Genomic DNA, 25999 nt, shown 5'->3' with positions numbered 1-25999 from the left:
CCGCATTAATTGGCTTATGATCGGTTTTAAAAGAGAGTAACTGTTTGCCGGGATGTCTTTTGACACCTATAAAGCCAGCAGTTATAAGTCCCTTGACTTTTATGGGTCCTGTTGTATTGATTTCAACAGTCACAACAGTTCCCAGCCAATTATCTGCTACCAAAGGCTTGAGCAAGACACGGTGGGCTCAACTTCCACTTGGAGAGGTGGTGGCAGGGATCCCCCACCCAGAGAGGCAAATGCAGGGGCCCCTTTTCCTGCCCAAGAGCAGCAGCAGAGATCCTACTTCCCACAGGGAAGCAGAAGATTCCCCCTTTCCCTACCTGAAAAGCAAGGGTGGCAGCAGAGGGACCCGACAATATTTACCCCATCACCCAGTATGTATCCATTTGGGGGGCTGGGAGGGGACCAGTGCATTCTTCTCTTGCCAGAGTCCTCTGCTTGGATGCTGTTGGTGGGCACCCCAGAGAACTGAGTCTCGGCATTAACTCCCTGTTGAGTTGCATGGGCCAGCTCTTTCATCTCAGAGCTATTGTTTCAAGCTGTCTGCTGACTCAGGCAGATATCACTGCATCAGTTACTCTTAATACACATTTTTAAGGGTTTCTTTACAACCATGAGGGCTAGAAACTTATTTATTAAATGAAAGCCGAAATTCTGGTGTAATCACATGATTCCAGGAGCTAGGGCCTTATGCACAAGCATTTAGTGCTTATGCCCAGTTGCTGCAGCCATGTGTGTTCTACACATACAGCACTGCAGCCATCAGCTCTCCAACATGTGTCACTACATCTTTCCATCTGCCCTATACAGCTTGCATAGACAGTGGGAAGTGGGGCCAACACCAAGGAAGTGAGGAGGGAAGGGAAAGCTGGAGACAGAATCTGGGTAATGAAGAATGTGGGAGGCCAGCCATTGACCTCCACTATTGGGTGAATGGACGGTCAACAGTAGAATTTTCTCATCCCCACTCCCTGCCTGAGCCCATCTCAGCTCCCACTCCTCTTATCTAACTGCAGTGCAAAAGGGAAGTATGAAAGAGACCCAGAGAGAGAACACAGAGCTGACAATGAAGTGGGAGGAAGGACACAGATGATTCAAAAACAGCTGCAGCCACAGCACCAGACAGCTACACCTTCAGATAATTAAGACCCCAGATATGGAGAGAAGATAACTGAGGGGATAAAAGTTGGAGGGGGGAAGAGGGGGAGATGAAGACAGAGAGCTGAGGTCCTTAAGGAAGAAAGGACGAAGAAGGAGTGATAGGAAGGGAACGAAAGAGACTGGAAGTTTGGGAAGAGGAAGGAAAGACTAATGAGTGGAAAGGAAACACTGGGAGGACCAGAGACTGTAAGAATTTTTGGAGAGGCTAGAGCATGTGTAGAGTCTTCTGAAACTGGAAGGAGGCACCAGAATCTGAAAAGAGTGGTACAGAAAAATAGGATTTAGAACATCAGCCACGGACTGCTACTGGAGACACCTGGAAAATGTCAGAAGGGGAGAAGTTCAAAGATGAGAATACCAGAAGAAGCCCAAGCAGAACATTCAGACTCAATGGAAGGAGGAGGGAACTCAATGCACAGCTTGGGAGCCTGTTAGTTTCCCATCCATGCTTCCCCAGCCATATGGAGCATTCCTGGATCTCAGGAAACTGAAAACAAGGACTTTCTCTCTTGGATAGATCTTAAAAAGCCTCTTGGGGCAGCAAATCAGCAGCTGACCAGAAACAGTCATCTACGCACCCAGTAGCTTGATATCAATAGAACTTTTCCTCATTTTCACTCTCTTTCATTGGTAAGGAGTAGGGGAAAGGGCAGCTAAGAGTTAGTTGATGGCTGTCTCAAAATACTAGAGAGGGTAGGAGGTGCTATTTTTCAATTGTTAAAATAAATGATAAATATTTGAAAACAGATGGATAAAAAAGTAATAAAGCATTTGAAAGTCAAGGGTTACAATAAATTAGGCAAGGGTTAAAAAGAATTTATAAAAACAGGCAACATTTAAATACCAATACTAATAACACCACAATTACAGTGCTGAAAGCAATTTTTTAATACACATAAGGGTTAAGTATACAAAATATTCAAAAATAGAAAATGAAATTAATAAGAATTATATTTAAAAACAAGATTAGGTATGTATAAAGCCAAAAGACATGGGTTAAATATAATTAAAACTACAAAACAGAGCAAACAAAAGTTAAATATAGTTTTTAAAAGAAAAAAGGAAAGTTATTCAAAACACTATAATGGCAAATGTTAGATACAATTATTTTTAAAAACAGTACAATCGAAATTCAGAAAAAGGAAGGGTTAAAATACTCTACATAGCGACAATAAGCTATGATGAATAACATCAAAGCAACAGACACTAGGCTGGGGTTAAGTAAGGAAAAGTTGAATTCAGCTTTAGTCAAGAGATAATGAGGGGGAATTTTTATGTCTCTTTACTTGTGTCTGTACTTGGTTGGTCCGTCAGACCCCAGTCCTGCAAAGCAGCTCCACGCAGACAGACCCCTGACCTGCATGGCGCATATCTAACTACACTGGTGTCTGCACAGTAGAGCAGTTTGCAGGACTGGGGCCTAAATTAATGTTACTAGATTACAAACTCTTCAGGGCAGGTCCCATGCTTTTTTATTTGGCTGTATGATGTCTAGAACATTTTGGGGGCTCAGCAAATAAAAAATATGTTCACTGGCCAATAACAGTTAGTCCTGATTTCAACTAAGTCAATGTCAAATTCATATATGCACACCTGAGAAGATACTGGATATTGACCAATGAGCACAAACAGGATCTGTTCTCATTTACACTAGTGTAAACCTGGAGTAAAATCACTGAGGACAATGAAGTTACTTTGGATTTACACTGTCATACAGAGATCAGAATCCAGCCTCCATCCATTCTTTCATCAGTTATTGCTGTTATAAAAGATTGGACTAAGTGAAAAAAGGCAGTTCTAAAAAAAGATGTATAGATGGGGTTGGTATTATTAAGGTTGCCTGACCCTTAAAAGCATCCCTGACAACCACAAATGAAAGATTTTGAAACTCACACAACCAGGTCACAAATAATACTGAAAGTACAAAAGGTATTTATTTAGTGTAAAGTTTAAAACTATGATAGGATGAGAAATTTGAGGGAGAGGATTAAAAATGTCTACTTCCTCTCAGTATGATTGGTCACCAAGCAGTGTCAATTTCAAACGGACTTTTTCCTCTACCCAGGTTTTGGAATTGTCTGTCCTCTTCTGGGGGGCCTCTTGCACAGTTAAACAGCATCTGAGGTAACTGATCTCTTATTCAATAAATGTTACATATAAATAAAAAAGTTTAAGAAAATTTACACAGAACAATATGAGTTTACAAATATCACAGAGCACTGCAACGAAGTATGGTTTATCATAACTAGTCTGTCCTTCACACTTAATACTTCAAGGCCAAGATTTTAAAAATGGGACTCTACAGTAGAGCTACAACTTCCATATTTTAGCACCTAACTAAGCAGCCTGATTTTCAGACGTGATTAGCACCTAACAAATCCCACTGACATCATCAACTAGTCATTTAGGTCAAATGCTCCATATACCATTATCGATCCCAGGAGCCATCCAGTTCCCCAAATGCTATATAAAAAAAGTATGGTAATTATAGTTCCATTCAAAGCACGGTGGAAAATGTGTAAAGTGCTGAAGTTCATGTAGTGTGGATTTTAGGCAGACTAACTTATCAAACAATGATCTGGCATTAAAACTAAAATCATGTATAATTCTTACCATGGCATTTTCTCCTTCTCAAGTGTACGATCATGCTGCAAACATAAAAGCTAAATTTCACTAAGGCATCTTGGTCAAATACATGTTTTCTAATGTAAATGTAACACGTCACTAAACTTTCCATTGCAAGGGGGACACATCAATGTACATAAACATGAATTTGTTTTTATCTGCTTTAAAAATAATTATAGCTAACATGTCTTTGGAATTGTGTATATCCCAAATATATATGGGCTCTTTAATATCCTTTCAGGTAAATAAGATAAATGATAACTAACTCTAAATAAGAGTCGTTTTTTAAAAAATTTCTAGTAATACCTGCTCCATACCATGCCAGAAATTATGAATAAATAATATTAAGACTCAAAAACAGTCTTTGTCAATATAAAAGAAAACAAAAAAGATGCCATTTTATAAACATTATCTATTACCCAATTTTGCAAGGTATCTTTACATAGTTTCTCCACTTTCTTCATAAACATGAAGGAGGCAGGGTAGGTTCTCCCTTTAACTTTACTAATTGCTATTTGGAAAAAGCTCCTCATATAAGAGTATATTCTCTCAATGACCCTGATCATGTTCCCAGACAAGTGTGTGGCAAATTTCCTGTTACTGTACTATACACACACATATACATTTTGTCTTTCTTCTACCTATCTGCCAGTATGTATCACCTCCCTCATGTCTTCTTTTCTCCCCTCAACTTAGCTTCCCTACTCATATTCTTTTTAAAAATGTATACTCCAGCTGCAAGCCACCTTCCAATCCTCCTGCAAAGTTTTCCAAAGTTTGGGAAATCCTACATAACAAGCTCTAGGAAAAGAAGATGCATCAGTCTCAATTCTACCAACATATAACCAGATAAGAGAAAATTAGATGCAGTGTTATCAACCCATGCTTTTTAGTGGACATTAGAATAAAGAAACACTGCCTTTTATTTTTTAAATCAAAGAACTATTAAATGTTGCTAGAAAACAAAATCACTTATTAAAAATGACAGTGGTGCACAGATCAAATTTATCTATCTAGTTGGTTAAGTGCCAAAAAAAGTTTTTTGAATACCATTGAATATACTGGAACAATTTGGCTTAGGCAAATCAAGATGTCCTCTATGTGCCTTTGGATGATGATGTGTGAAACAGACAGAAGGCAGCTTAATTTTAATGAGGTAGTTTGACCAGGACTGTACATAGCTAAAAAAATGTCTTGACTAGTAAATGAACTAGCCTGACATTGGTTTAGAGAGAGTATACTACTTTCCATTATTATAAAATGGAAATCCTTTTCAAAGATACAATCTGGTTATGTATACAGACCCAAGATTCTATTAACATTTGACAATTTTTAGTCATACAGTACCTGTTGAAAGGAGCTTTCTATCTTTATTTCCAGCTCTTGAATGTGATTAATAGCTTTGTTAACACATGGAGATGGAGTATTTACTAAAGCACAACTACGACGCCTGGTGGGGTAACCTAGGAGCATCTCTTTATTCTTATCTGAAAACAAAATGCACACCAAAAGTCACATATAAATGTCCGCATTTTTTTCCATTAATTTTCAAGTAGTAAATCTTGGATTTATGATTAAGAAGACATAGCAACTAGCTCTAACAATGTGAATGTATTTTGCACAAAGTTCTAGCCCACTGTCATTTACAACAGCAAACATCAAATTTCAGATTTTAAGAAAATGCAAGAAGTTAGCAGAGGATTAAAAATACAATCTAAAAGGTGAAAGGAGAAACTCAAGAAAGTATAGAAAAATGCAAAGAAGAAGAAACTAAAAAATAAAGAGACAAGACAAAGGAATCTGAGGCCAAAAAGCAATTTAATGCATTCCTCCATCTAAGGCTCATCACAAGTGAAATGAGTTTGATGGTTTATTTCTAGCCCTTAGTGGATAATTGTCCAAATCAGGAAAATGACAACAACAAGTAACAGGAAACGAGTGCCAACTTCTGCTCTAGAAAGGCCCAGAGTGGAACAGAAATGGTGAAAGAATATCTCTGGTGGACCCGCTTGGCAGCTCTGCATATACTACACCTAGCTCTAGCCAGTATACTCTTTTACTTTTTGGAGGAATGAAAGCATAGAACAATCCTTTTCATTTTGGGGCAGTGAAACTATCCCAGGAATAAACTATTTTAAGCAAACACTTACATTAAAAAACTATAAGGTTTCCTTGACTCCCCTACTCAATTCTGTTACCTGATAAAAAACCAGATTGTGCCACCTGACTCACATGCAGCAGTATCTTAATGACCTGCTGAATAAGATACTGTACAACTTAAGTAAGGGTATCAGAGTCTGACCCAAAATATCATCTATTCAAGAAACAAGGATGCTGAATCCAAACAAGAGTTTTGAAGAAAATATAGCGAATGCCATGTGGCTGTCCTGCAGAACTCCTGGATATAAACTGATGTAAGGCTAGCTACTATTACTGATGTACCTGAGACTACATCTACCTTTATATGCTCTGAAGATTCAGACATAACAATAAATCAGATTAAGATGTAACAACGAATATGATACGATACAGCCATTTATATATAATTCCCTTGGAGAAAGTTTCACCTAAACTCTTGGTGTCAAATGAGACAAAAATTTGGACGGACTTTTCTATTGACTTTAACCCATTCCAGATGAAAACCAAGGACCTTTTAACCAAAATTTATGGTGAAGGGCATTATCAGGATAGGAATGACACCCTGCAGAAAATGTTGGCATGATAATTGACTACTGTCATAAATATAAAGGGAAGGGTAAACCCCTTTAAAATCCCTCCTGGCCAGGGGAAAGCTCCTCTCACCTGTAAAGGGTTAAGAAGTTAAAGGTAACCTCGCTGGCACCTGACCAAAATGACCAATGAGGAGACAAGATACTTTCAAAAGCTGGGAGGAGGGAGAGAAACAAAGGGTCTGTGTGTCTGTCTATATGCTGTTTCTGCCGGGGATAGACCAGGAATGGAGTCTTAGAACTTTTAGTAAATAATCTAGCTAGGTATGTGTTAGATTATGATTTCTTTAAATGGCTGAGAAAAGAATTGTGCTGAATAGAATAACTATTTCTGTCTGTGTATCTTTTTTGTAACTTAAGGTTTTGCCTAGAGGGGTTCTCTATGTTTTGAATCTAATTACCCTGTAAGGTATCTACCATCCTGATTTTACAGAGGTGATTTCTATTTACTTCTATTTCTATTAAAAGTCTTCTTGTATGAAAACTGAAAGCTTTTTCATTGTTCTCAGATCCAAGGGTTTGGGTCTGTAGTCACCTAGGCAAATTGGTGAGGCTTTTTACCAAACCTTGTCCAGAAAGTGGGGTAAGGTTTTGGGAAGTATTTTGGGGGGAAAGACGTGTCCAAACAGCTCTTCCCCAGTAACCAGTATTTGTTTGGTGGTGGTAGCGGCCAATCCAAGGACAAAGGGTGGAATATTTTGTACCTTGGGGAAGTTTTGACCTAAGCTGGTAAAGAGAAGCTTAGGAGGTTTTTCATGCAGGTCCCCACATCTGTACCCTAGAGTTCAGAGTGGGAGAGGAACCTTGACAACTACAATAAACATCCAACACTGCCTCTGGAAGGAAACATGGATGACTGTATCTGGAGCTAGCTATACCCCTATAATGCAGTATTTGCTCTCCCCCTATGCCCTGAGGTACAATCTCTTTTGCAGGTCCCCCTGAAGTACTACAGTTCTACTTCATGCATAATGTGGGCCAGTACCTATAAGGCATTATCTGGTTCAAAGGCTGCATAGTTAAAATGAAAAAATATCAGGAAATGCAAGATTTAAGAGTCCCAGAGCAATTTTATTTCAAATTTATTGTAAATATGTAGAATCTTCTATTCCCATTTGATTTGTTAAATCTGTATTAGATTAATATTTTTGAAATATATTTCCAAAGGCGTGAAGGATATGGCCAGATTAATATTGCTGTGAGTGTTGCAGTTCCTGATTTTCTTTAAATCACTAGTTTAACTGAGCAAGCTCACTTTTCCTTCTTATTTTTTAAAAATCAGATTCTTAAATTCTTTAATTTTATTAGATAAAGAAAATTACCCTCTAACTGCTCGATTTTCTCCTCAATAGATTATAACCATGGGTTACAAGCAGGACTTCACAAATCTACTCACTGGTGGCAAGTAGGAAGTGTACCTTGGTGAAAAGGGTCTCACTCATCATTTTTTGCAGAATTTAAGATTTAATTTAAAAGGACACTTAATTTCAAATCTAATCAATTTCAGTTTTTCCAGACAGAAGAACTGAACTCTAACTTCAGGGGAAGAAGAGCCAAGAGTAGGTAGTGGCTTGAGTTTAAACGTTCTATAGCACTCTCTCCACAATAGGATTGTGAAGCAGTACTGTGGGCACAAGGAGAGCCAAACAAGCAAAAAACATATTAAGTACAGTTAAAAAACATAAAAATAAAGCAATTACTTAAATCTTGTTTGATGGCTTTAAAAGTCTGAACCAACCGAAAACTGTACAATACAAAGTCTTTATAGGAAACTTACCAGGTGATGGCTGACTACTATCCTTAGAAGAGCAGGAAAGTGATTGCATTTCAAGCACAATTGCCAATATTAGCTTGCAGCCTAATTTAAAAATGAATTATATATTATTGATTAAAAACAAATACATCTATTTCATCAGTACAAAATTTATTTAATCCATGTTAATTAGCCATAAAATTGGTCAAAACCACCAAGAGATTTTTATTATGGGTTCAAATCTTCTACCAATAGAAAAGCATGTGTGAGACAGCTGATGATACTACAAAGCATCAGATTAAACCACTTTAATTAACAAACTTGATTAAAAATAGTTATAAAAAATGTGGATAAGACCAAACCATTAACTCTTCATTTATATGACGTGACTTTCTAAGCTGTGCATGTTATTTTGCATCCTGTCATGATAACAAAAATTATCAAGGACTGTAAAACTTTAAGAAACCATATGGATGACCTATAATATAAATTCAATCTAAAGAACAGACAGTGATGACATTCCCTAAATGTGTAAAGTGAGAAACAACTGAAGAATTGTTCTCTGGATGGATAAAAGACACACAGGGAAAAAACTACTTACTTAATCCCAAAGAAGTTTACAGTTAAAGGTTATGACAGTAAAATAACATATACCTTTTAAAAATAGTAAGAATTGAAAATAACTCCAATGATCAGTTAAAGTAATTTATTTCAATATTTTGTTACCCTTACAATTAATATATTCAGTTGAATAATATCAACATGTGAATATTCACCTTATCTATTCCAAGAACAACCCATTAAAAAAAAATCTAAGGAACTTCATTATACGTACACATAAAATGGATATATATTATTGTACTATATAAAAGTAGGGGGAGTCTCCAGAACGTAAGAGAAAGAAGGATCAGTCTACCATGGGCTAAAAACTGGACAACACTAGGCAACTGAGTTCCAGGCTCAAACCTCTTTAGTTGCTGTCCTGCAGACTTTCGGCACACACAGAGCACAGTGATATAAATAATGGAATGGATATGTAGATCCATGTGGTACTCCAGATTCTGCCAAAAAGTTATTGGAAATTACAGCAATTAGAGAATATCTCCAGTGCTATAATGATAAATATCCCCACACCACATCTTTCAAGATTGATGGTGTGATTCTATGTATAAGAAAAATGACCATTTGTATCATTGTTACCACTGTTATACAATTGCAATGATTTTTATACAAAGTGTACCATGTAAAGTGTCAATGGAAAAGTTATAATCTATCACATAGGATTATCCTCTTTATATGCATCATCTTTATATCTAAAGTTATGAATATTGGCTATGTATTTGTATCTCCAACATATGTTTTGTTTCTGGGAAACACCCTCCAGATAGATTATACTTTTCTATCAGGGCTAAACAGCCATGTGTTGATGGCCAATTAAGAACATGCCATGCTCTTAATGGGCCATTGAAGAAATTCATCCCACCCAGTAAGCATTTCCTGTGGATGTCTCAGAAAGAATATGAGCAATTGCTGCCGCTGTGAGACAGCAAAGTATGTAAGGGTATGTAAGGACATGTGACCCTGGACTCCATCTTGGGCCAGTTACTTTCCATGTATGCAGGCTACGGGCTTCGGTTGGGACAGTAAACCTCCATGTACATGGCAAAGGATATAAAAGATCCTGAGACACCTCCATTTTGCCTCTTTCCTGGTCTAATTCTCTGCACTGTGGATTTACAACAAAAAGCAGCATCTTGAACTATGGAGGACCTTCCAATCTTTTGGAGGTTACCAGAGAGACTTTGAAAACCAGCGGTCTATTCCATCACTGCCAGAAACCTGATATAAGGACTTTGTAATCATTTGTATGTGTGTGTGTTCTATTAATCATTTATAACTCTCTTCTTTTCTTTTATTAATAAATCTTCAGTTAGTTTACTAAGGATTGGCTGACAGCGTGATATTTGGGTAAGATCTAAGGTATGTATTGATCTGGGGTAAGTGTCTGATACTTTGGGATCAGTAAGAACCTCACATATGGTGAAATGAGGTTTCAGTAACCTCTCAATATATTAGACTTGATTGTCTGGATGGGAGTCAAGGGCTGAAATGCTTAAAGCAGACTGTGTTTGGCTTCTGGTTAACCAGTGTGGTAGTGCAGAAGCTCTTTTGTTACTGGCTTGGTGAATCTAATTATAGAACAAATCACAGTTTTGAGGGATTGTCTGCCCTATTTTTTGCTTCATGCCCTCAGTGTGGCATTCTCAGTGTGATCTATCCCAGGCACCCAGTCACACATGGCTCCTACATGCATATCACAAAATGTGGGGTACCTCATCCCATGCACTAAATGCCCCAATATCAACTATGTGGCTGAAACAAGACAAGCATTACACTCTCAAATGAACTCTCACAGAAAAACGATATAAGACAAGAGCACCATATCACCCACAGGTGAAATTTTTCACAAAGCAATCACTCCATATTTGACTTCTCAGTCCTAATCCTCAAAGGAAATCTGCACAACACTTTCTGAAGATGAGGTACGAGCTTAAAAGTCATAACTTAGCTACCCATTGAAAATCATGGACTTAATAAAGACATTCGATCTATGGATTACTACAAGAACCTGTAACCTACTAACTCTTTTTTTTTTGTCCTATGACTGTCGAGGTGTTAACTGGCCACTTTACCTTGAATGGTCCCTTACAGTGTGTATTAACTACTTATGCTAAACGATCTATTCCACATTGTATTTAGCTGTAAAACTCGGAATATATTTCCCAGATCTGAAGAAGAGCTCTGAGTAGGCTCAAAAGCTTGTCTTTCACCAAGAGAAGGTGGTCCAATAAAAGATATTACCTCACCCAAGTTGGCTTGGTCTACACTACAGAGTTAGGTCAACGTAAGGCAGTTTATGTCGACCTAACTCTGTAAGTGTCTACACCGCTGATACAAGGAGCGTAGTGTGAACATGTAAAAGTGATTTAATTACTGTGATGGCTGTACATTGATGTAACTTTGGTCGACTTAATTTTATAGCGTAGACTTGCCCGTTGTCTAATATCCTGGTACCAACACTGCTATCACAATGCTACAAAAAGGAATTTTAAACGTGAAATAAAAATATCAAGGTGGATAAAAATAAATGATTTCTAATTTAAATTAAATATATTTTTAAAAATAAACCTATTTAAAAGTAGTTGAAATTATGACAATTTACATTAACACAAAGTTGCTATAATCTATTAAAGTCACTTAAATAAAAGTATATGTTTGCTGCTGAAGTTTTAAAGAAAAATCCAGCCACTGAGTTGATGGAAGTCACTGGCTAAGCACCTGGAATCAGAGCTTGTTGAAGTGTTAAACCAGCTTTTGACAGCAGTAACCACTTATTCAGGTGCAAAGAGAATATTTTCTCCATTTCAGTTTATTCAACCAACTCAGTTCATTGACTAGCTCACTCAAAATTGAGAAAATAAGTGGGAATTGAAAAAACCTCTTCTCCCCATTTATTAATAAAAATAATGTGTGCAGAGGATGAAACCTACTAATTCTAAAAATTCAAAGGGCATGGTGACCAAAAACAATCAGTTTCATTCACTAACTACAGATAAAACTTCCTGTGATTAATAAATCAGTTCATTTTTAATTCAAAACATGTTTTGATACACTTAATTTTTTCCCTTATGTATCCAGCACATTTAAGGTACCGTAATTATATTTAACAAATAAAAACAACTTTAAAATACTAGTTTTGCTCATTTTAGTTGAATCTTAAGGTCCATTCAAATGGACCTTGACACTAATTATGAGTAAAAAATTAATCATCTGATAACTAAAAATGCATTATTCACCATTTTCTAACATAATAAAAATGTAAAAACTAAGAATCTGAAAAAAAAGTATGTTAAGCAATGTAATTGCTTAAATAAACGTATACATATACAGTGTATCCTCCTGGTTATCAAAAAGAAGTTAGTGTAAATGCTATATTAGTTGCAAATCAACATGTTTTAATAATTACCAACCAATGAAAATCAACCTTTATTTAGGAAAATAACTAAAAACTACAAATGCAGAACAAGATTAAAATCAATTCTTTAAGTCAATGTTTCCTACTTGCTAATTTAACTATTAAAATTGGTGCTTTGAATCAACCCATCCTGAAAAATATGAACAAATGAGTTTAGAAATACTGTTGATCAAATGGACACATTTGTACAACTAGTACAATGGGACCCCACTTCTAACTGAGCTTTTGATTACTAACTCAATACAACAGTGATTAATAATAAAAAGAATAATAATAGATATTAGAAAGAAATGTCACATCAGTACAAAATATTGACATAATCCTTAGCATACCATACTTTTGGAAATCAATGTATAAAAGAGGAAAAAATGTTTTTTATTTCACATCCACTAAGCAAGATCTATCTACATCAGTGAACAATTGGGCATATGTAAACAAAGAGCCCAAGATATAGTCTTTTGGACCTGTGTCTCAATATGTTCATCAACTGGTCTCAAAGCATCAAATCTGTTATGAAACATGGCAGAAAAAACACAAATGAACCAAGTGCCAAATGAAATGCCATAAAGATCATGGCAGACCACTAGAATGGATTTGTTTATGAAGAAAAATGCAGAAAGCATTATTGTTTTGTATTATTATATAGACTCTTTTATTTAGAAAACCTGAACAATATTAGAATCATAGACTATCAGGATTGGAAGGGACCTCAGGAGGTCATCTAGTCCAACCCCTCTGCTCAAAGCAGGACCAATCCCTAATTTTTGCCCCAAATCTCTAAATGGCCCCCTCAAGGATTGAACTCACAACCCTGGGTTTAGCAGGCCAATGCTCAAACCACTGAGCTATCCAACAATTCACAGACTGAAGGCTTTGAACTACATTTTTAAATCAGGTTCACAATGCATGCAAAAATGCAGTTACACTGCACAATTCACTAACTGTGCGTAAACTGCATGGTAACTTCAGATACAAACACATCTAATTAGCCATTTGTGCAGGTACCTCATTTGCCCTTTCACAGATTTGCTCACCTAATATTTTTGAAATCCCCGAAAGGATTATCTCCAACAATGGGCCTCAGTGTTTCTCAAAGGAATTTGCCAATTTGGCTAAAACACAGAACTTTAAATACATTTCTGTCAGGACCTGAACAGCAGCTCCATGGGTATGTCTACACAGCAAAGAAAAACCAGTGGCTGGCTCCTGCCAGCTGACTAGGGCTTGGGTTCTGGGGCTGTTTCATCACTGGAGCCCAAGCTCTGGGACCCTCCCACCCTGCAGGGTCCTAGCCCAAGCCCTGAAATCTACACAGCAATGAAACAGTCCCACAGCCCGAGCCGCGCAGGCCCAAGTTAGCGAGCACCGGCCAGCCGTGAGTGTCTAATTGCTGTGTAGACATACCCTGTGTTGCTCAAAAGCTTTTCTCTCTCTCATCAAAAGAAGTTGGTCCAATAAAAGGTATTACCTCACCCACCTTGTCTCTCTGACAGGATGTCAGCTGCTGGAATCCTGCAAAGTGATGCAGAGTTATTCTGCTAGCTAACTCTAGCAGCCAGACCAAGTTGTCCAGGCTGAGGCCATGTCTATAAATCTGGTGAAGACACTCTATGCAGACGGGAGAGAGCTCTCCCGTCAGCATAAAAAAAACACCTCCACAAGCGGCATAAGCTTTGTTGGCAGGAAAAGCTCTCCTGCCAACATAACACTGTACGTGTAACTTATGTGGCTCGGAGGGAATGGGGGGAGGTGGAATATAGTGTAGTATAGACAGCCTGAGTGTCTCTCTGAGTCAAAAGACAATTAGGAGTAGGGGCAGAGGGGATCACTCAGGGTAAAGCAAACCTAGGAATAGCTAAATTCAGGAGACAGTTTAGATTGCAGCTGTCGTTTGTTGCTATTTAAGATAACATTAAAGGTAAAACACAGAAAAGGGGTATTATCAGGCCATTATCGGGTGTGGGGGGTGAGACACTGGATGTACTGTGGATGTACTATCCACTATGGATGTAGAAGCTCTCTACACCAACATTCCGCACAAAGATGGTCTACAAGCCATCAGAAACAGTATCCCCAATGTCACGGCAAACCTGGTGGCTGAACTTTGTCCTTACCCACAACTATTTCACATTTGGGGACAATGTATACCTTCAAATCAGTGGCACTGCTATGGGTACCCACATGGCCCCACAGTATGCCAACATTTTTATGGCTGATTTAGAACAACGCTTCCTCAGCTTTCGTCCCCTAGCACTCCTACTCTACTTGCACTATATTGATGACATCTTCATCATCTGGACCCATGGAAAAGAAGCCCTTGAGGAATTCCACCATGATTTCAACAATTTCCATCCCACCATCAACCTCAGCCTGGACCAGTCCACACAAGAGATCCACTTCCTGGACACTACAGTGCAAATAAGCGATGGTTGCATAACCACCACTTTATACCGGAAACCAACTGACCGCTATACTTACCTACATGCTTCCAGCTTTCATCCAGACCATATCACACGATCCATTGTCTTCAGCCAAGCTCTAAAATACAACTGCGTTTGCTCCAATCCCTCAGAGACAGGATCTCTATCAAGCGTTCTTAAAACTACAATACCCACCTGGTGAAGTGAAGAAACAGAATGACAGAGCCAGAAGGGTACCCAGAAGCCACCTACTACGGGACAGGCCCAACAAAGAAAGTAACAGAATGCCACTAACCATAACCTACAGCCCCCAACTAAAACCTCTCCAGCACATCATCAAGGATCTACAACCTATCCTGAAGGACGATCCCTCACTCTCACAGACCTTGGGAAACAGGTCAGTCCTCGCTTACAGACAGCCCCCCAACCTGAAGCAAATACTCACCAGCAACTACACACCACATAACAAAATCACTAATCCAGGAACCAATCCCTGCAGCAAACCCTATTGCCAACTCTGTCCGCATATCTATTCAAGGGACACCATCATAGGACCTAACCACATCCACCACACCATCAGGGCCTCGTTCATCTGCAGATCTACCAATGTGATATATGCCATCATGTGCCAGCAATGCCCCTCTGTTAATATTCACCCCTTTTTGTCTTATTGAGAATAGGCCACTTCCACCTTAATTGAATTGGCTTGCTAGCACTGACCCCCCGACTTGGTAAGGCAACTCCCATCTTTTCATGTGCTGTGTGTGTGTGTGTGTGTGTATATATATATTTGTAAATATTTGTAAAAGTATTTGTAAAAATACAGTAAGCTATATATATAGCTTACTGTATTTTTCACTCCATGCATTTGATGAAGTGTGTTTTAGCCCACGAAAGCTTATGCCCAAATAAATTTGTTAGTCTCCAAGGTGCCACAAGGACTCCTCATTGTTTTTGTATGTACACTATGTTAAGAGCAGGTTTTGAATTTTTGAATTCCAGCTACTAACAGCGTCACCGTCTATGTTATTCACAAAACAATGGCCTTATTGAAACAACTGTAAAAGTACCCCAACTGTAAAATTCATAGCGGATAAATCCAAGGCAGGAGACAAAAAACTATTATCTCACTCTGAGATTTTCAAAGGAGCCTAAGGAAATTGGACACCTAACTCTTTTAGGCACCTCTGAAAATCCCAACCTCAGTCTATTCAAGTACTGGAATACGCATATTCACAAGTGTAACTGACCAGCTATTTCTGAGCTGCCTTCTCTTAATACTACCATGCACAAAGAAATAACTAAAACCTGAAGCAGCAAATCTCAGCCAGATATAAGCTAGTATGAGAGGCAAATCAGCAACAACAGAAGTATTACTATGACAAATCTGTTAAATCGCTCAATACTTAACAGTGCTACTTCTGTATGAGACAACACTGCATGATTTGCAGAGACTCAAGGCAATTTGTGTTAAAATATTTATTGAAGTGACATATGAAGACAAACACCACATTGTCACTATTACCACAATATACCTTTCTGAAGTCACTGTATATTACTCCACACAAAAAAGTAAAAATAATGGAAAACCACTGTGGATGTTTAGCTTCATCAGGTATACAATGTGTAAATGCTTCTACATTCTATTTCACACCTCATTAAATATGTCTGAAGCTGCAATGCACATATTCAACTTTTTTTAATTACTTTGTTGGTATTTTAAACTACTGTAACAGAAATAATCATTTGTCAGGATAGCTATTAAAGATATCAAATTTATTACAGCAACATCTCAAATGAAAGGACCAGAAATTCCTCATTAAGAACAAGGACATCATTTTACACACTTGAGCAAAATTTAAAGTAAAAAATTTTTAAAAAGTTTAAAATTAAAGAAATTTGAACTCTAGTAATTATAATTATTATCCACATAATGCAAATAATGATTAACACTTTTCATTATACATCCCACCCACATCAAAGCTCTAGGATACTCTACAGTTCATTTTATATAAATAAAGCACATATGTTAAAAGAATAGTGAAGTTGCAAAATCAAAATTCAAGAAATGCTTCTTTGTTTAGTACATTCCCTTTCTGTATTACGCTATATACCAGACCACTGTCCTTTGGTCCATTGGAGGCCCAAACATGTCCCCTAGTTAAATCAGTGTAAATCTCTGTATCTGGTAAGTGTAAACAGAATTTGGCCAAAATTAAGGAAAACATCAGCAAAGCTATCTTCTCATTCACAACATATTCCCGCCTCATTCATTGTGCATCATCCAACCGGCACTGTGAATGAAACAGAGACCTTAACCAAAAACAAATATGTGGTCATGTAATTAAAGACTCTCTAGTAATGCATATAGAAAAGGATGTAGAGTTAAGACAACCATCATTTGTTAATGTGGGTATTTCCTGACTTTTGAGAGCTTCATTTCTCAATTTCAGCATTTAACATAGGTTTCAGTAGAGTCTAGGATTTACTGAAGGAAAAAATGTGCACTCAGCTGAGGCAGAAATGCCTTTTATGCATTGAATGAAGCAAGGCTCCAGCTCATTTAAAAAATATTAACAGATCATATAGCATGAGACAAGGATCCTCTGGGGTTATTTCCATAAACTACAAATAAACTAGCTGTTATGAAGAATTATTTAGTCCTGTTTAGACAGTAACTCATGGCCTTCTTAATATGTGAACAGGGTAGCCAAACTTCCACTGACAGAGAATGAGGCTTGGGGGAAATGATACAGGTATGGCTTGGTTGAAGAGAAAAATGGGGATCATCTTTGACAAATATCTGAGCTGTTAGCAAGAAGACCATCTTGCACCTATGGAATGCTATATACAGTGAGCCTGCTATTAATACCTGAATCTCAACATTATGTGATCCAAATGAGACAGGTTGCACCAAACATGCTGACAGTGGTTCAAACAGTGGTTCCATTAATTTGCTAAGTACTACATTTAAAGTCCAAGGACACAGGCTGCTTCCCAGCAGGAGGCCATAAGTGAAATAGGCCTTTTAAAATCATTGTCACTGTAGGTTGAAGGAACATAGAGTCAAACTGATGGGTGAAAAGCCAAAACTGTAGCCAGATGCACTCTTATGGAACTGAAGGAGAGACTACACTGTTTGAGATACAGTTGGTAGTCCAGAACAAAGAAAATGGAAAAGTGTTGAGAATCAGATCCTTTCTGTCATCTAGATGGAAAACCATTTCCATTTTACAGAGAAGTTTTCTTGCTTTTCCATCAGAATCTTCTAGACTTCTACAGAGCAATCATGATCTAAACAGATCAAACACGCAGCATTCAGATGATCAGAATAATGAACTTAGAATCAGCAAGGAGAATCTGACTGTGCCTAAGGGACAAGAGATCCAGAAAATGGAGAATCTACTGCCAGGTTCAGCAGGCCAATTAGCCTTCTCTCCAATTCTCCACAGAATCCTGGGAGTAAGGGGACCTGGAGGAAACACACAGGAACATTTGGCTCAACGCCAAGAGAAATGGATCTTTCTATCAGCTGTTCTGTACACAGATTCTGAAGAGAGGGGTCTTTAATCAAGGAATGCCTTGCAGAATGAAATGAAGGGGACACCTCTACCACTACATTCTGGTTTTGTCCACCACAGACAAATGAACAACCACAGGAGGCAGACACATCTGAATATCCATATTGTTTAGAGCGGGTCAATGCACTGTTCTTCAGCTTTGAGTCTGAGGATGGGAATGACATATGAAAGGATAAAAATTGACCTAGCAGTCAGAGACAAAATCTGACAGCTTGTCATCTTCCTCTATAGCATGGGGCACAGAGTAATTTGCTGGTTTGAACTAGAGTAAATGCTGGTTTCTCTGTAACTTTAAAATCAAGATTTAAAATCAGTAACTCAGCCAGAGGTTATGGGCCTATAACAGGAGTGGGAGGGTAAGGTTCTGTGGATTGCAATGTGCAGGAGTTCACACTAGATGACCCTGATGCTCCCTTCTGGTCTTAAAATATATGAGCTGTCTAAGGGTTTGATTGAAGCTTAAGAAACATACTTAACATAGGCAAAAATCTGTCTTCAGGAAGATACAGTGTTGAAGATCTGGAGTCTAAAGACTGGAACAAGTGGCAAACTATTTTGAGCACCTTCTGGATTAGTGGTCTCTTATCAGCCAATCATCAAGAGACAAGTACACATGTTATAGTCTGCTCTGAGATCCTGCCACGAATGCCAAGCATTTAATGAAAACTCCTGGGAACAAGGAGAGTCTAAACAACAGGCCTAAATACTGGAAGCATTGGTGTCGCACAGAATTTGAGGTATTTCTGAAGAGTATAGTGTAAATACATATCCTTTAACTCGAGACCTGCAAACCAATATTCTGGATATAGGGAAGAAATTAACAATATTACTGTCACCATACAAAACTTCAGCCGCTTCATGTATTTGTTTAGACTTCTGTGATCCATTATGGGATATAAACCCACTGTTCTTTGGAGTATTAGGAAGAAATAGAAGAATCCCTTTCCATTGTATTACTAAGGGATCTCTCTTTATTTCTCTTATTTGAAGGAGGGATAAAAAGTTTTCCATTAGAATTTTATCATGAGAGAGTAACATGAAAAGTGACAAAGGAGAAAGCAAGAAAGGTGAAGTGGTGGCTTACAGTGGAATTTGCAAGAAATGACCCACTGATCTGAAATAGTTCTATTGCATACCAAAACAATCTGGTGATTGCCAAAAGGACAAAAGTTAATAAAAAAAAGTTTGGTTCACATTTGAGATATGCAAATAATGTGATTTTAGGACTCTCCCCCTAAGAATAAAACAGTTATTGGAATAAGTTTAGAAGTATAATTGTCAAACTTAATTATGTTAATTATGTTGTATCCTTAAATAGATGGCCATACCACCAGTATCATTTGTTCTTGTTTAGGTGTGCAATATGCTTTTTCTCTCAACTAATATATGATGGAAGCGTGTAAATGCAATTTCACCCCAAGTGGCAATGCAAGTGCCCATTTAGTTTGCAAAACTCAAGCACATCCTTATCAAAATTTTGCCTATGGTACATCATTACCATAAATATGTAATAATATGTCGGCATGGCTGAGCATTTTCTTAGGAAACACAAATATTAATTCTTTGCATGGAAGGATTTGTTAGTTTTCTGTAATTTGTGAGGATAGTGCTATTGAAAGTGGGGAAGTCACAGGACTGGCTTGAGCCAAACATAATGCCAGTAGTCACTGTATGCGCTCTCCAAAACAGCTACGGCCACTGACCTGAAACACCCCAATCAGTCCACGTCTAGACCTAAATGCCCTGTAAGCTGTGTGGCCCCTATCCCGGACCGGACCGGGCCTGCTGGAGCTGCCAGGGAGAGGAGCCCCTCCCCTAGCCCGGCCCAGCCAGGCCGAAGCTGCCATGGCTGGGGAGAGGCACCTCTCACCTGGCATCAAGCTGCTGCAGCAAGAAAGGGCTGGGGGGAGTCCTCTCTCCCTGCCACAGCCCCGGGACAGCCTGCACCCCAAGTCCCTCATTCCTGGCCCCACCCCAGAGCCCGCACCCCACCACATCCCAACTGTCTGCATCAGCCCTGAGCCCCCTCTCACAGTCTGAACACCACGGCCCCACCCCCAGCACACATCACCCCCATATTGGTGAACATAACAAAATTCATTCCGCACATGGATGTAAAAAATTAGAGGGAACACTTTCTCTAGAGGACAGATCACCCATTTCTGTGATGATTTTCCAATGTATACATTAGTGGAATGGAGTAAAAAACTAACTTCTCAACAAGTGGTGCGCTATCGTCTCTTACACACTATGAAGCTATATAGTACCAACTCCATTCTACCCATGATAGCAGCCTACATCACTTTCTCTCGTGCCACCTCCCCATACATAGAAGGAGACCCCCTGTAGACATCCACAAGTCTACCCCACTGACCTCTTTCAAATCCTTCCTTAAAACTCTTCTCTGCCATGATGCCTACAGAAAACTAGACAACAGTTAAGCAGTTGTTGTGTTGTGACCACTGCCTATCATGTTGACCAGTACTATCTCAGTTTCCTTGTGTTCTCCCCATTCGTTTGGCATATCCACTATTGCCTCTGATCTTCTGCTTAAGATTGTAAGTGTTTTGGGGTTGGGACTGTCTTTTTACTTTGCGTTTGTGTAGTGCCTAGTACCAAAAGGCCCTGTTCATATCTAGGGCCCTAGGCAGAACATTACTACTGTACCATTAACCCTTCTGAAGATTGAGTAACAACATCCCTCCAGCACTTTGTCCTTAAAATGGAAATATATCTTTACTTATATGTGAAAGGGTGTTGCTAAACAACATTTGTAGGATTCTGTTTTCTCATGGGTGCACACAGCTATCAATCAGATCCATCCATGGGCTAAATACAGTGTGAGAGAATACACTTCCTCTTCTATGACTGGAAATGTAGGTTCCTTTTAAAATTACTTGGCCATTAAAACAATAGAAACAGCTGATGAGAAGCTATAATGTCAGCCAAATATGGATGTCCAAGTCTACACAGCCAAATTATTACTACCTAAAAGAACAAAAATTTAGAACATCCAACCTGTTCATCCAAATTAAGGTTACACACATCTAAGATAGAAGATTTTTTTTTACCATCAATAATCTAGCCCTTTGTTAAAACATGTTCAAGAGAAGATCAGATAAGGCTGTATAATTTGTTTATTTGCTTGTTTTATAACACACCACAAAAGTGAAATTAAAGACAGAAAAAGATGTATTGGCATCTGCTATATTTCATTACCTTGACAAAGGCAAGACAGTTCCCTCCAGGATATGTGCCATTAAAATTGCGCATTCTAGCTTCAAATGCCTTATACTATGGGGCTTCCATCTTTTTCTTTGAAAGAATACTCTAGGCGTAAAAGAGTAGAATTTTTAATCAACTTCCCCAGTGAACAATTTCACAAACAGATGGAACACCAATGCTCTCTAACAGATCTTTTGCAGACTCGGGTAAAGGATCTCTAGGTATGTAACCTGACAACAAAAGGGCAAAAACTTCATTGAACATTTTATATTTCTTGAGGCTCAAAACAAGTCCAGCACTGATCTTTAGACAGTTCAACATGAAGGAAGCCAACATCTAGAATATAAGATTTCAAAGTACATGCTGAAATCATTTACTGAAATATATTAATGTAAACCTGTGTAATGTAAAAGGATTTTAAATTAAACTAAGATGATGTTGGGGTGAATCCTAAATTAACTTGGATTCTCCAGAGAAAAGGTTTGAGGGAAAGAAATGGGCCTGAAGAGACAGAAAATTGAAAACAAAATGGAGGCCACACAGTTCCTCTTAATCTTTTACATGGGGTGAGCAGGCCAGCCAGCTCCCATAAACAAAGATTTGGCAGATTCAGTATAAAGCTTTTTGTAAAAAAAATCAGCACAGAACAGAAGAATAAAGCAATAAAGAAGTTTAAGTAAGGCTACGATTTAGTCACCGAGGTTGCGGAAGTCGTGGAATCTGTGACTTCCAGAGACCTCTGTGACTTCAGCCAGCAGTGGTAGGCAGCTGTAGGGTCCCCTGCTGCCCATGAGGGCAGGGAGCTGCGAGGTACCCCCGCCACCTCTAGCAGCCTCTGGAGCTCCAAGCTGCCGCAGGCAGTGCGGGGACCCCAAAGCTCCCGGCCCCTGCAGGTGGCGAGGAACCACACAGCTCCTGGCTGCCATGAGCCGCCACGGGCCCCCAGAGCTGCAGTCAGCGGGGGAACCCTGCAGCTCCCGGCGGCAGTAGCTGGCAGGGAACTCCTGGAGCTGTGGGCCACAGGGGTACCCCGCAGTGCCCAGATGCTGCAAGCAACAGGAGCCCTGCAGCTCCCAGCCCTGGGTGGCGGGGGACCCTGGAGCTCTGACATCCAACTCGCAGTGGGGGCCCCTGGAGCTCCTAGTCGCCGCACAGCTGTCCCGCTGCAGGCAACGTGCAGACCTGCAGATTCCCATTTTATCTCAGATATTTTTTATTAAAAGTCAGGTAAAGGTCATGGCTTCTGTGAAATTTTTCTTTATTGCCTGTGACCTGGCTGTGGCTTTTATTAAAAATATCTGTGACAAAATCTTAGCCTTAATGATAAACTCATTTCTCCAGCTATTACTTAAGTATTTTGTTTTCTCCCCATTTTCTTTGACTGTTTTCTATTTAAGATTGTAAATTCTCAGATAATGTGCTTCAGGCATGTTACCTAAGACAGAATCACCACCTTACAGTGTAACGCTGGCAGACCAGGTGCCATCTCATGTTAAGGCCCATAAGCCTCACTGAACACTGACAAATGCATAGCTGGAAATCAGTCTGACTCACCTGTGTGTTAGTATTGTTAAAACAGGTATTAGATTTATAGGGAAGTGTTTAATGTTTGGAATTTATGAAATGCTTGTGAGTTGCTGCATGCATTAATCTTACTTATAATATCAGTATCCCATGTCATAAGGTAATATGTAACTTTGCTTTGTAACTATAAAAGTGTTTGCTATGAAACTGGAAACTTCCAGAGTCAGGAAAGAAGCATTAATGGTAAATGACTATTTCAATCTTGGTAGAGATATCATCTTCTGTCCAACAAAAGAAGGCCTACAGACACCAGATGAACCATTGTGGAACATCAATTGACAAAAGACTTTATTAATTGCTCTCCCATACCCATGAAGAAGGGACGTGCACAAACCCTCATCCCATCACTGTTTGAACTCCGGAGGAAGTGAATAAAAATCCCTGGCCAGAAGATCTGTATCACTATACTGCTTGGAATTTGGAGAGGGTAGTATTTCTAAGCATAAGAAAGGGATCCCCAAGCTGCTTAGCTTGGGTTAGCCCTCAAGGACATAAAGAGTTTGAACATTACAGCAGCTTCTATTACTTTTGGAAACCTATGACTGTAACTCATTTGTGTGTGTATGTTTACATGCTTTAACCTTGTAAATAACTTTTCTTTTTCCTAATAAACCTTTAGTTAGTTTAATATAGGATTGGCTACAAACATTGTCTTTGGTGAGAGATCTAAGGTATAATTGACCTGGAGTAAGTGACTGGTCCTTTGGTCTGGTAATAACCTGAATATTGTCATGATTTTTGGTGCGGCCATCTATCGCAAAAGCAGGCTTGCCTGAGTGGCAGGATAAACTGAAGTGCCCAAGGGGACTGTCTGTGATTCTATATTAAGGCTGTTATAGTGCTTGAGGAGTTCACACTTAATACTTGGCTGATGAAATCTAATTATAGAACATAAAACCAGTTTCAGGTTTGTGCCCTGGTTTGTAAAAGTCTGCCCTGAGATTGGCACCCACATTGGTGAGTCACTCCAGACAGAGCTATTTTGACACCATTTGTTAGGAAGACAGGAAAGCCTATGAATCACAAACCCTAGAACACAGCAAAGCCTTTGTATTATCCAGAGACAAGCATGGAGTTATGTACAACAGGGGTGTATTTCTGTGTATCCCTTAGAGTTTCACATTGTGTCACACAGCAAACACTAAATCCAAATCCCATTAAGATGTTTGGGACAGTAATCTGTGACAGTTTACTAGCATAATCTAGAGAGGAAGAACAGCCAAATGATTAGAGTGTTAGCCTGGAACTTCAGTGACCCCAGTTTAATTCCCTTCTTTTGTCACAGGCTTCCTGTGTGACCTTAGAGAAGATACTTAATCTCATTGTGGCTCAATTCCCCACCCCTAAAACAGGGATAATAGTACTTCTCTAGCACACAGGGATATTGTGAGGGTACAACAACACATTAAAGATTGTGAGGTGCTCGGATATTGTGGTAATGAGGGCCATTTAAGTACCTGAGATATATAAATAACATTGGGGTAAAGATGCTACTGCAGCACCTGTCTTCATTTCCTTCCCATGAGTCCTTAGGCCAGAACAATAGCACCAGGTTTATTATTCTCTTCCCTATTCCTTTGAGGTTAGAAAGTCTTGGCTGGTGAAAGAGCACTGGAGCTACCTCAATTCCATTGCTGATGTTGGGTAGTCAAATATCCTTGTACTCTTAGACTCAACCAAAAATATTTAAAAGGATGAGTACTGCTGATATTCATTCTATTAGGCACATTGATTATTTGATCTGCCTCCTTACATGTGATTAAAAATAAACACCATGTAATATTAGAGAGACTAGGTGGGTTTGGTGATATCTTTCATTTGACATGAGCGATACACGCTTGTCTCTCTAACATCCTGCAATCAACATAGCTACAGCACCACTACATATCATGTAATGTAACATTTCTACTGAGTACAACAGCAAATCTTAAACTGACTCTTTCCATTCTGTTTTATATGTTTAAACGAAATACAGTGAATACTGGTTACCATGGTAACAACAGAATTGAGGAAACTTAGTTTCGGTATAATTGCTCCATATGTTCATACAAATCACATCTCTTACTCTGAGCATTAAAACTGAAGACCACTTTTGAACTCAATTTTTTTAAAAGAAATAATGGTGTAACATAAAGAAAAAACACATTGCAATAGTTTATATACCTGGCAGATGATATACTTCTGTTATCATTCATTGATGTATTTTTTTTATATTATTGTATAATTCTTGTAACAGTCCCCATTCAATTATTTTCTATTTGTTTATTGTAAGCAAGCCAAAGTCTGATAATATTACAATTTCAACATAATTATGAAAGTGAGGCCTATTTGCATTTGGATGAGGTTTATTTTGGATGCTGGATAATTTGTTTATTTAGATTTAAGTAATAGTGAAAAAGACTACAAGAGCTCCTGACATTCACCTAATCTTACAACAGCATAATTTACCCAGCAGCATAAAAAACAAGCATCCAGAGGGAACAAATTAACTCAACTCAACCAGCCAGTGAATAGGCTACACGAAAGCGCTTTTCCACCCTCAATATTATTTACTGGAGCATGCCATAAATCTTCTCCAAAAACCCAATATTAAATGAATGGCAGAATATTGAGATTTTTATAGTTGTGGTCCAACGCTGGACTTCATTCAACTATACTGCTTTATTTGCTAAACATTTTTATGTCATTTTTGTTGCTGCAGAGATCCTAGTGGCCTTTTGGAATGAACGCCGATCAATTACAAGTTATAACAACAATGGCAATGATAGCAAAACAAAACAAAAAAGCAATTCACTGCTATGTCTAAACATTAAAGCAACTTTGGTCCTGTATAAAAAGGACCCCAACTCAATGAATAGCGTTATATACCTTTGGTGGTTCTA

At 38.6% G+C, this 25999-nt stretch overlaps 1 protein-coding gene across 1 annotated transcript in view; it reads right to left on the bottom strand.

Annotated features, from left to right (window-relative positions):
• The window catches only part of CCDC178 (coiled-coil domain containing 178), a 357941-nt gene that overhangs the window by 318122 nt on the left and 13820 nt on the right, over positions 1 to 25999 (bottom strand). The window contains 3 exon segments of the mRNA XM_073331282.1: positions 3778 to 3812; positions 5137 to 5276; positions 8296 to 8376. Coding sequence (XP_073187383.1) covers positions 3778 to 3812; positions 5137 to 5276; positions 8296 to 8376 — 256 coding nt within the window.

Source organism: Lepidochelys kempii, chromosome 2 (genome assembly GCF_965140265.1).
Source record: "Lepidochelys kempii isolate rLepKem1 chromosome 2, rLepKem1.hap2, whole genome shotgun sequence".
In the NCBI taxonomy this organism is placed as follows: Eukaryota; Metazoa; Chordata; order Testudines; family Cheloniidae; genus Lepidochelys; species Lepidochelys kempii.
This window is presented reverse-complemented; position numbering and strand designations above follow the sequence as displayed.